Source organism: Musca vetustissima, unplaced genomic scaffold, assembly GCF_032173495.1.
Source record: "Musca vetustissima isolate MV318-11 ecotype Yass unplaced genomic scaffold, APGP_CSIRO_Mvet_v1 utg7653, whole genome shotgun sequence".
NCBI classification, from domain to species: domain Eukaryota; kingdom Metazoa; phylum Arthropoda; class Insecta; order Diptera; family Muscidae; genus Musca; species Musca vetustissima.
In genome coordinates this window covers 34,115-46,886 of record NW_026875792.1, presented here as the reverse complement: position 1 = coordinate 46,886, position 12,772 = coordinate 34,115, and the positions used below count along the sequence as shown (strand labels likewise).

Here is a 12,772-nt window from a genome sequence, read left to right as displayed (position 1 = left end):
ATACTTTTCTCAAGGAATCTAAATAATAATAGAAGAAATTGTTCACAAGGTGGTGAGGTAGGAAGACTATATATTTGGCTTAACATGGTGGCTGGTAATTACGTTGAAAGACCCAAACGGGCCATGGCATGTTCTGAATGTTTCATAAAACAAGTGAAAAGCGTTATGTTCGACTGGGCCGAACTTTGGATACCCTCCACCATAGTTATACTGACAGATACAAGCAATGAAAATATAGGGAACATACCAAAAAGTCGGCATATACCGACAATTCTACAAACCGATTTATGTAAACCATTATGTACACCAAATACAAACTTCAGCAATTTTTAATGGGGATTTTTCCTAAAATCTGTAAGATCCAAAAGTGGATTGATACTGATAACGCATGGTAGGTAAAAATCCTCAAACTTAATTTATACAAAGTTATATGAGGGTATGCCTAAAGGGGGACCAATATTCATTACACAGTGTATGAAATAGTGAAAATTTGGGGATATCATTATATGAGGGCTATGCCCAATATATATTTTAATTGTTTATATCAATTCTATCCTTCAGGAGGTATCACTATATTGAGGAGATGCCTAAATGTCTGCCGATATATTTCATTATAGTCATGTTTAAGTTTTTTATCACAATATCTTTAGAAGGCGGAATGCTATCAACAGATGGCTAAATAATCTTTGTAGGGTAAAAATTGACTATTCCCCGTAACAACTACCCAACCGCAACACACGGAACAAATCAGATAACTATTTTAATATAAACAAGTGAATAAGCGTTAAGTTCGGCCGGGCCGAACTTTGGATACCCTCCACCATAGATATACTGACAGGTACTAGAAATGAAAATATAGGGAACATACCAAAAAGTGGACCTATACCGACATTTCTATGTAAACTATAATACAAATTTTAGAAATTTTTAATGGATAATTATACCCTCAGCCTTATGGCTAATGAGGGTGCATACAATTTACACCGTGAAAATGTGCCTCATCGAAATATTGGTTCTAGACCCCATATTTCTTTGGACCAAATCCGTTTCAGAAAATTTACATTTCATCCAAACTTTGCCAATCTTATTATTTCTTCCAAACTTAGTTCAAATTCGAAGACAGGGAATATCGGTCCACTCCTTCTGGTACCTCCCACACAGGGCTAGGCCTAAATACGGGTTATAGTTTATATATAGTTCATTATCGAACCTTACGTTCTAGTTTTTTATCTCGATATCCTCCACAGGTGATATAGTTACAACCGAGTCTTAGAACCAAACCCAAAACGCGGAACAAATTTCATAACTATCAATTCAATTCTATCCTTCAGGAGGTATCACTATATTGAGGAGATGCCTAAATGTCTGCCGATATATTTCATTATAGTCATGTTTAAGTTTTTTATCACAATATCTTTAGAAGGCGGAATGCTATCAACAGATGGCTAAATAATCTTTGTAGGGTAAAAATTGACTATTCCCCGTAACAACTACCCAACCGCAACACACGGAACAAATCAGATAACTATTTTAATATAAACAAGTGAATAAGCGTTAAGTTCGGCCGGGCCGAACTTTGGATACCCTCCACCATAGATATACTGACAGGTACTAGAAATGAAAATATAGGGAACATACCAAAAAGTGGACCTATACCGACATTTCTATGTAAACTATAATACAAATTTTAGAAATTTTTAATGGATAATTATACCCTCAGCCTTATGGCTAATGAGGGTGCATACAATTTACACCGTGAAAATGTGCCTCATCGAAATATTGGTTCTAGACCCCATATTTCTTTGGACCAAATCCGTTTCAGAAAATTTACATTTCATCCAAACTTTGCCAATCTTATTATTTCTTCCAAACTTAGTTCAAATTCGAAGACAGGGAATATCGGTCCACTCCTTCTGGTACCTCCCACACAGGGCTAGGCCTAAATACGGGTTATAGTTTATATATAGTTCATTATCGAACCTTACGTTCTAGTTTTTTATCTCGATATCCTCCACAGGTGATATAGTTACAACCGAGTCTTAGAACCAAACCCAAAACGCGGAACAAATTTCATAACTATTTTAATATAAAAAGGGGTTATATGGGGACTACCCTAAAAAGGGGGTGCATATTAAAATTTTTTTTAGAGAAATTTGTTACCATATTCGACTACAAAATACCAAATTTCAGCGAATTCGGTTGAAAAACGTGCTCAAGAACCTCAAAATAGCGAAAAGTGGTGGTACCCTTATATGGGGGCTACCAGAAAAATTGGACCTATATTTATAATTTTTGGTGGATATATTTGGCACCCAATAGGAACCAAATGTACCAAATTTCAGCGAAATCGGTTGAAAAACGCGCTTAAGTACCCCAAAATACCGACATTTGGGGGGTACCCTTATATGGGGGCTATCCGAAAAAATTGCCCTAAATTCATAATTTTTTGTGGAAATATTTGGTACCTATTAAGAACTCAAAATACTAAATTACAGCTAATTCGGCGGAAAAATACGTTCAAAACCCCCAAAATACTGAAAATTTGGAGGTACCGTTATATGGGGGCTACCAGAAAAAGTGGACCTATATTTATAATTTTTTGTGGAGATATTGAGTATTCAATAAGAACCCAATGTACCAAATTTCAGCGAATTCGGTTGAAAAACGCGCTCAAGAACCCCAAAATACCGAACATATGGGGGGTACCCTTATATGGGAGCTATGCCTAAACGTGGACCGATAAAGCCCATCTTCGAACTTGCCTGCAGACAAAAGACGACTCTATGCAAAATTTTGGCGATCTATCTCAATTCGTTTAGACGCTAGAGTGATTACAACAGACAGACAGACGGACAGACGGACATGGTTAGATCGTCATAGAATTTTACGCTGATCAAGAATATATATACTTTATAGGGTCGGAAATGATTATTTCGATGCGTTACAAACGGAAAAACAAAACTAATATACCCTCCATACTATGGTGGAGGGTATAAAAAGGGGGTTATATGGGGACTACCCCTAAAAAGGCGTGAATATTAATAGTTTTTGGTTGGGAGATTTGTTACCATATACGACTACAAAATACCGAATTTCAGCGAATTCGGTTGAAAAACGCGCTCAAGAACCTCAAAATATCGAAAATTGGGGTAGCCCCCATATAAGAGGCTACCCGAAAAAAATTGACCTATATTTATATTTTTTTGTGGAGAGATTTTCTACCCAATAATAACTGAAATTACTAAGTTGCAGTCAATTCGGTAAAAAAATCCGGTCAAACCCCCCAAAAACTGGAAATTGGGAGGTACCCTTATATTGGGGCTACCATTAAAGTGGACCTATATTTATAATTTTTACTGGGGAAATTTGGTACCCAATAAGAACCCAATGTACCAAATTTCAGCGAATTCGGTTGAAAAACGCGCTCAAGAACCTTAAAATACCGAATATTGGGGGGTACCCTTATATGGGGGCTACCCGAAAAAATTGACCTATATTTATAATTTGTTGTATAGAGATTTGCTACCCAATAAGAACTCAAAGTACCGAATTTCAGCGAATTCGGTCGAAAAATGCTATCAAGCCCCCCAAAATACCGCAAAATTAGGGGTACTCTGATATGGGGGCTATACGAAAATATGGACCCATATTTATAAATTATAGTGGAGAGATTAGCTACCCAATAAGAACTCAATGTACCAAATTTCAGCGAATTCGACTGCAAAACGCGCTCAAGGACACCAAAATACCGAAAATTGGGGGGTACCGTTATATGGGAGCTATGCGTAAACGGGACCGATATAGCCCATCATCGAACTTGACCTGCCAGCAGACAAAAGACAACCCTATGCAAAATTTCAGCACCCTATCTCAATTCCTTCAGAAGATAGCTTGATTACAACAGACGGACGGACATGGCTAGATCGTCTTACAATTTTACCCTGATCATGAATATATGATTTATATTGCTGGAAATGAATATTTCGATGAGTTACAAACGTAATGATAAAATTAATATACCCTCCGCCATAGTATGGAGGGTATATTAATTTTGTCATTCCGCATCCTGATACTGTTCGTGGGACCACATACGGTTCATCGAATAAAGTACCACGTCACTTTTTATACCCTTCACCACACTGTGGTACAGGGTATTATGTCTTTCGATTTGCACGAAATTCGGCACAACGAACTAAATTAAGTCTAGAATGATGTGTGCTATGTTTCGTGAAAATCGGTTCAGATTTAGTTGTATATATATTTTCGTCATATTTTATGTTAACGGAACATCAAAGCCCCTATTTTTTTCGATTTCCACGAAATTTGTCATATCGTACTGAATTGAGTCTAGAATGATGTGTGCTAAGTTTCGTGAAAATCAGTTCGGAGTTAGATATAGCTCCCATATATATTTAATGTAAATTGTGCACCAAAGTCCCAGAGATATCTTTCGATTTGCACGAAATTTGGCATAGCGTACTGATTTAAGTCTAGAATGGTGTATGCTAAGTTTCGTGAAAATAGGTTTAGATTTAGATATAGCTCCCATATATATTTTCGTCCAATTTTATGTTAATGGAGCACCAAAGTCCCTGTAAGTGTATCAATTTTTTGCAAAGCGTACTGAAATAAGTCTAGTGTGATGTGTATTGAGTTTCTTGAGAATCGGTTCAAATTTAGATATATCTCCCACATAAATTTTCGTCCGATTTAATGTAAATTGTGCCCTAAAGACCCAAAATTTGGACGATTGACACGCAATTCTGTACAATGTACTAAAGTTAATATGACCTTACGTGTATCAAGTTTTCTTGAAATTGGTTCTGATTTACATATACCTCCTATACATATTTTCGTCCTATTTTATGTAAATGGTGCACGAAAGACCCACAGTTAGGCCGATTGACACAACGTACTGAAGTTAAAATAAATTAATCTCTGACAAGTTTTCATGAAATCGGTTCCGATTTATATATAGTATAGCTTCCATATACAATTTCGACTTATTCATATTATCTCTAAACACCAAATAATCAATGGGTGGCTGATTGGGATTAAATGTTAAACAGTGCAGGGATTGATGTTAGTCGGCTTAAACATAGATAAAGATCAATCAATTTTACGTCAACGTTCCTTCGAAAATGCGAGGTCTGTTAGGATAAATATATGTAGAATATACCAAAAGTTGTGAAGACTACCATATAGTCGGTCCAGTCCGACTTTACTACTTTCCTTACTGGTTTATATATAGCTTTCAAAGTCTGAAGTACTTTGAAATGTCTGGAATCCATGTAAAAATATGAACCTATATTGAAAACTTTCTGGAAGGGTGAAAAATTTGGGATGAAAGGAAAAAAATCGCCATATATATGAAGATATAGCTTGAGCCGGACCCCAATTATTGCAAGATTCCATATTTTCATCCTCGCAATATTCTATAAAAATGGTACCGTTATATGGGGTTTAGGTTAGACTAATTTATGCACGGTTTGTATATATAGGAGATATATCCTAATTTTCAGGAAATTTTACAAGCAACATTTTAGACTAAATTCAGTGCTTTATGCCAAATTTCGTGCAAATCGAAGGATATATAAAGACTTTGGTACACCATTTACATTGAATCGGTCGAAAATATAAATGGGAGCTATATCTAAATCTGAACCGATTTTCACGAAGCAAATCAAATAAATCAAATTGGTGCACCATTTAACTAAAATCGGCTATATATATCTTTCCACGAATGTAAATGTTCATTCAGTACGCTGTATCGAATTTCGTGCAAATCCAGTGATATATAGGGACTTTGTTTCATCCTTGGGCCAAATATGTGACATATGCCAAATTTCATCCAATTCGGGCCATAAATGCGACCTGTACTTTGTTTACAATTTAACATGGACAGATAGACGGACATGCATAAATCGACTCAGAAAGTGATTCTATGCATATTCTTAAAAGGAACCATGGGTCTATCTTGATTCCTTTTTCCTGTTAAAAATATATGCACAAAGACATAATACCCTGTACTACAGTGTTGTGAAGGGTATAAACACTTCCATAAGTACTCACCCCAACAATCCAATATAAATAACATTTCCCCATTTTAGGATTCCAGCCCGATCCGTTCACTTAAATCCTAATTGTATCAAATTTTGTACCCATGAATACAAATTTCCAAAACTTAATCTTAAATTCTAAATTTCACGGTTTAAGCCCTATCGATTCACCCAGAATCAAATAGTACCAAATATAGAACCATTTAGTTCACATTAGTATAAATTTACAAAACTACACCCCAACAGCGATCCTAACTCTAAATTTAAGAATTACAACTTGACGCCTTGTGTGGCCTTCAAAAAATATTATTTTGAAAAAACATCTAGGCTTGTATTTGGGAGCACTTACCTTACCATTTTAGAAAGAGGTTAGTTGTTGGTTATTGGGAAATTGAAAAATTCTTCATATATCGGCATTTTATTTCAAACAAATATGTAGAATTTTAATAGAAATAAACCCGGAAAATACATTTGATTCTCCGGTGGCCTTCAACTACAAAACTAATTTCTATATTAAGACTAATTAATTAATTGACAATGCCCAAATGCCATTATTACCATGCATACGGGAAGCAAACAACAACTTCTAACATCACGAAAAGTTTTTCATAGAATACAACAACTAAAATAAAATTTGAGTTTAATGTTAAGGTTAACAGAAAAGTTAAAAATTTATATTCGTAAAACAAATTTTTAACTTTTCTGTTAATTTTCAATTCTAGAATTTAGTTTGAAATCAACAATCTAAACAACAAGTATTGTTCGTCCTTAAAAATCGGCATTAATACAATTACCAATTTAAAAAAATGCCTTATTCCGGTCTGTTTGAGAAATTTTTCGTCTATGTCGATTTCGTCTATGCCACAATTGGCATTGAAGCGTGTGGCAAAAAGAAATTGGAAACGCGTTATAGAAAATATTTAAGAAATCTTGTATTTTATTTAAATTCGTATAATTTATATTTAATAACATTTGGTGAAATATTGAATCTAATCTTCTCATCCCTCGCGCCATCGGAGGTGGTGAATACACCCGATTTCCTTATGTCAATGGCATACAGTGGTTTCGTGATGAATGCGTGTTGGAAAGTTTTTATGATATGGCATAAGCGACCGCTAATCGATAATTTCATTCGTGATTTACGGGCAATATTTCCGCATGAAGAGGAATCGCAGAGATCATATCACGTGGATTTTTATTTAAGAAAGTGCCGTAGCCTATCAAAATTGATGTCATATTGGTATTTTCTTGCAATTTGGTTTTTCAATTTACTGGCCTTAATGAAGTATGAAGTTACATCGAAAATTCTGGAGGACCCACAACCCGTACAGGAGTTGCCATATTTTATTTATACACCATGGAATTGGCGAAATCATTGGTCATATTATCTCCTATATGGGATGACAAGTTTTGCAGGTCACACCTCAGCCATGGGGACTTTGTCGAATGATTTGTTGCTGTATGCTCTGATATCACAAATAATAATGCATTTTGATTATGTGGCTAAGAGCATGAAGGGCTATAAAATAAAGGGGAGGGGTGAAGAAATTTTTGGGGGAGTGATGGAAAATCGCAAATCGGATATGGAGGTTGTGAAGTACTTCATTGAGTATCACAGTAAATTGTTGAGGTAAGTATGGACATTCTTTAAGCTGGTAAAATGTAAGACCCTCAAATTGTATAACCTTCAACATCAGGTGGAGGGTCTGATTGTCCGTCTTTCACATTTATAAATTGAAGCAGTTGTAATTTGAAATTCCTGCCCACCTCCCTAATGTGAAGTGTATATGACATTTGTCATACCGTTTGCATCAACTCGAAATATTCAACACCAGTGACCTCATACTTAATCGGAATAAAAATCTACTTCGATTTAGCCATGTCCGTCTGTCAGTAAGTCCCTCTGTTATAGTCCCCACAGAGTTCGCAATATTTGAGACGGAGTTTTGAAATTTTGCATAGACATTGCTACCACCACTAGGATGATTGATGTTGCAAGTTGGATATATCGGTCCATTATTATACCCTTCACTACACTGTGGTACAGGCTATTATGTATTTGTGTATATGTTTGTAACAGGCAAAAGGAAACGAGATAGACATATGGTTCCTTTTGAGAATATGCATAGAATCCCTTACTAAGTCGATTTATGCATGTCAGTACATCCGTCCGTCCGTCTGTCCATCTGTCTGTCTGTCCATGTTAAATTGTAAACAACGTACAGGTCGCATTTATGATCCGATTTGGCCCAATTGAAATTGGGGAAAATCGGTTCAGATTTAGATATAGCTCCCATATATAGTTTCATCCTATTTTATGTAAATGGTGCACCAAAGTCCCTATATATCCTTGGATTTGCACGAAATTTAGCATAGAGTACTCGATTAAGTCTAGAATGATGTGTGCTAAGTTTCGTGAAAATCGCTTCAGATTTAGATATAGCTCCCATATATAGTTTCGTCCGATTTTCTGTAAATGGTGTACCAAAGTCCTTATATATCTTTGGATTTGCACGAAATTTGGCATAGAGTACTCGATGGAGTCTAGAATGATGTGTGCTAAGTTTCGTGAAAATCGCTTCAGATTTAGATATAGCTCCCGTATATAGTTTCATCCGATTTTATGTAAATGGTGCACCAAAGTCCCTATATATCCTTGGATTTGCACGAAATTTGGCATAGAGTACTCGATTAAGTCTAGAATGATGTGTGCTAAGTCTCGTAGAAATCGGATCAGATTTAGATATAGCTCCCATATATAGTTTCGTCCGATTTTATGTAAATGGTGTACCAAAGTCCTTATATATCTTTCGATTTGCACGAAATTTGGCACAGCGTACGGAATTAAGTCTAGAGTGATGTGTGCTAAGTTTCGTGAAAATCGCTTCAGATTTAGATATAGCTCCCATATATAGTTTCCTTCGATTGTAAAGTAAAGTGTGCACTGAAGACCCAACGTTTTTACGATTGACATATAATTTTGTTGAAATCGATTCAGATTTAGATATAGCTCCCATTTGTATGTTCGTTGGAGTCTAGATAAATTTTGCACTGGTTGACAAGAAACGTATCATTGGTCCTGTTGAATACACCTAAAGTTGTGAAGGGTATCAAGAAGGAAGAATATCTCCAGCTCTCCTATAGGAAGAAGAATACGTGCAGTTCTTCCACAGGAAGAACACTCCTGCAGCTCCTCTACAGAAAGAGGAATACCTGCAGCTCTTTTACAGGAAGAAGAAGACCTGCAGTTCTTCTCTGGGAAGAAGACCTCTAGCTCTCCTATAGGAAGAAGAATACCTGCAGCTATTTCGCAGGAATAAGACTCCTGCAGCTTTTCTACAGGAAGAGGAATTCGTGCAGCTCTTTCACAGGAAGAAGAATACCTGCAGCTCTGCTATAGGAGGAAGAATACCTCCAGCTCTCCTATATGAAGAATAATACCTCCAGCTCTTCCATAGGAAGAAGAATACCTGCAGCTATTCCACAGTATAGCTGCAGGTATCAAGAAGGAAGAAGACCTCCAGCTCTCCTATAGGAAGAAGAATACGTGCAGTTCTTTCACAGGAAGAAGACTCCTGCAGCTCCTCCACAGAAAGAGGAATACCTGCAACTCTTTTACAGGAAGAAGAATGTCTGCAGCTTTTCCACAAAAATAAGAGTACCTGCAGTTCTTCCATAGGAAGAAGAATACCTGCAGCTCTTCCACAGAAAGAGGAATTCGTGCAACTCTTTCAAAGGAAGATTAAAACCTGCAGCTCTTCCACAGAAGGAAAAATACCAGCACCTCTTCTTCAGGAAGAAGAATACCTGCAGCTCTGCTATAGGATGAAGAATACCTCCAGGTTTTCCATAGGAAAAAGAATACCAGGTCTTTCATAGGAAGAAGAACACCTGCAGCTCTTAGATAGGAAGAATAATACCTGGAGCTCTTCCATAGGAAGAAGAATACCTGCAGCTCTTCCATAGGAAGAAGAATATCTGCAGCTCTTCACTGGAAGAAGAATACATGCAGTTCTTCCATGGGAACAAGAATACCTGAAGTTCGTCCCCAGCATTCCTATAGCGAGAAAATTGCATGCAGCTATCCTATAGAAGAAGAATAAATCCAGATCTCCCATTGGATGCAGAATACCTCCAGGTCTTCCATAGGAAGAAGAATACCAGCAGCAGTTCTGCTATAGGCTGAAGAATACCTCCAGCTCTCCTCTAGGAAGAAGACTTCCATCTCTCCTGTCCGACTTTATTACTTTCGTTACTGGTTTTTGTATAGGTCTATTATAACGGCTCGCCTGATATTCGGTATTTTGAAGATTTTAAGCACGCTTTTCAAATTAATCAGTTGTTGTTATGGTTTAAGGTTATAAAAATTTTCAATATCGGAACCTCCAGAAAAATTCTTAGTCATCATCGCCAAATTCCCGCCCTTTAGTGTGGTAATGGTAATACTAAACAATGCCAGCATAGGTAGTCCCCTGAAAATATTTGCGTATAACTCCCACATCCCACATAATTTGGTGTTTTGGGTATTCTTTGGGTGTCAAATCTTTCTACTGAAAATGATCAATATGGGTTCACGATATAGCCCTCATATAATAATACCTCCCGATCTTCGGTATTTTGCAAGTTTTAGTGGCATGCTCCCACCGAAGCGACTGAAATGTGGTATTACGGTTTCAGAAGGGGTGCAAATAATTTATGTACAATAATTTCGTTCTGTTATAGCCCCCATATACAGATCACTTCCGATTTAAGGTATTTTGATGGTCATTGGCGCATTAAAAAACGAAGTGGCTGTCCAATGGCATTTTGAGTTCTTATTGGAAAGAAGCCCATATTTTGGCTATGAAACGCATTTTTTAAAACGAAATTGCAGAGATGTGACATTCCGGTTTTTTCGTGGGTAAAAAACATATTTGCAGACAATTTTCTATATGGGCCCATTCTTTGATATAGCCTCCATATAAAGATTTATGGTCCTAAGCATATTTTTCTACCGAGGTGGCAGAAATTTGGTATAAGGGGTTCTTGGTGGGTAAACAATTATTAGTCATGTTGAAAGTCAAAAGGCTTCATAAGGGACATTAAGGCGATGGATCCTTCGATGGAGCGATCTGAAAGTTAGACAGGCTTTATAACAGGTTAGAAACCTAATCAAGTTTTATAGACGATCTGTAATCAAATGGAAGAAGTCGTGGGAGGCTGTATAGACGTGCTGAAGGTCAAGCTTATGAATTGGGTTTTTATAGCCGAGGTGTAGATTGGAAAGGCTTTATAGATCAACAGAAGCCCAGTGAGTCTTAATAGTTGAAATGAAGGATGTCTTCGCCTTTTATACAACAGCAGCCAGACTATGTTTTACAGAGGAGTTGCAGTTCTAAAACATTTTATAGACAACTTGAAAGTCAGGGCGATAGGGTGCCTATATAGAAAAAATGTAGGTCTATCCAAATAGAAAAAACATCAGTTTAGGTTTAGATATAGCTCCCATATATAATTTTTCTGCAAACCACATCCCCAATGTTTTTTCCGATTAGACCCACATTTACATAGCGTACCAAATTGAGAGCAGAATGATTGGTGTTTTTCAGTTTTCTTGAAATTGGTTAAGATATATATATTCCTCCCACATATGTGAATGATGCATCAAACATCCTCAGTTTATCTGATGGAGACGAAAGTGGTGTAGAGTATCATATAGTCTGCCCTTCCGACTATTGCCCTTTCCTTGCAGGTTACTTCTTAATTCTTCTTCTATTTTTTTACAGCCTTTCAGAACGTTTGAATGATATATTTGGTTTGCTACTGTTCGTCCACTTCGCCTCAGCCTCGGTGGTAATTTGCTTAGTGGGATTTCTGATGACAATTGGCACCTCATTCCTCAGCCTCTTCAAATTGTTAATTTTCCTGCTCACAATGCTTATTGAATCGGCTTTGATATGTTACTCGGGGCAAGCTTTAATGGATGCGGTAAATAAAAAAATATTTTAAACATTTCCCCCATATATATGAAATTATTGAATTATTTTTTAAGAGTCTCAATGTATCGACAGCAGTTTTCACTGGCGATTGGTTGCGAAGTGATGTTAAATGCCAGAAAATGTTGATATTAATGTCAAAGCGTGCCCAGAGACCGGCCCAGCTGAAAGCTACCACTTTTATATGGATTTCACAGGAAACAATGGCGGTGGTAAGATTGGGTTTTGTAAATAATATTTTTCATTTGCAATATTAATATACAATTAATCACTACATTTATTTTATTTTTCTATAGCTTATACAGATGTCCTATAAGTTTTTCGCATTGTTGAGAACAATGTATGTAAAGAAATAAACATATATGAATTGTTTATAAGTATTTTGGTTTAATATATAAAATCAAATAAATAAAGATGTTGAATTATCAACACAAATTTCGCAAGGATGATTTTCCTTCTTTCATCAAAAAAACCAGTAAGGAAAGTAGTAAAGTCGGGCGGGGCCGACTATATGATACCCTTCAACACTATGGGTATATTAAACAGGACTTTTAAAATGAAATTATATGAACTAAGTTATGTGATATTTATCTAAATGTGAATCGACTTAGACCAATCCATAAGCATGACATTCGTTTGTTACAATGGGCAAAAGTATGTAAATCGACTTCAAACAAATATCAATAGGACATCCGTTGGGCTGTTTCTGTACTTCTAGAAAACGCGCCTACGTTATTC

At 36.4% G+C, this 12,772-nt stretch overlaps 1 protein-coding gene across 1 annotated transcript; it reads left to right on the top strand.

Annotated features, from left to right (window-relative positions):
* Window positions 1-6,991: 6,991 nt before the first annotated feature.
* Window positions 6,992-12,390, top strand: LOC133338307 (odorant receptor 85c-like; the record flags this gene model as incomplete). Its single annotated transcript, XM_061546485.1, has 4 exons — window positions 6,992-7,689; window positions 11,825-12,026; window positions 12,091-12,246; window positions 12,331-12,390. Coding segments are annotated over 4 exons (1,116 nt in total), but the record flags the coding sequence as incomplete, so codon positions are not given.
* Window positions 12,391-12,772: the final 382 nt, after the last annotated feature.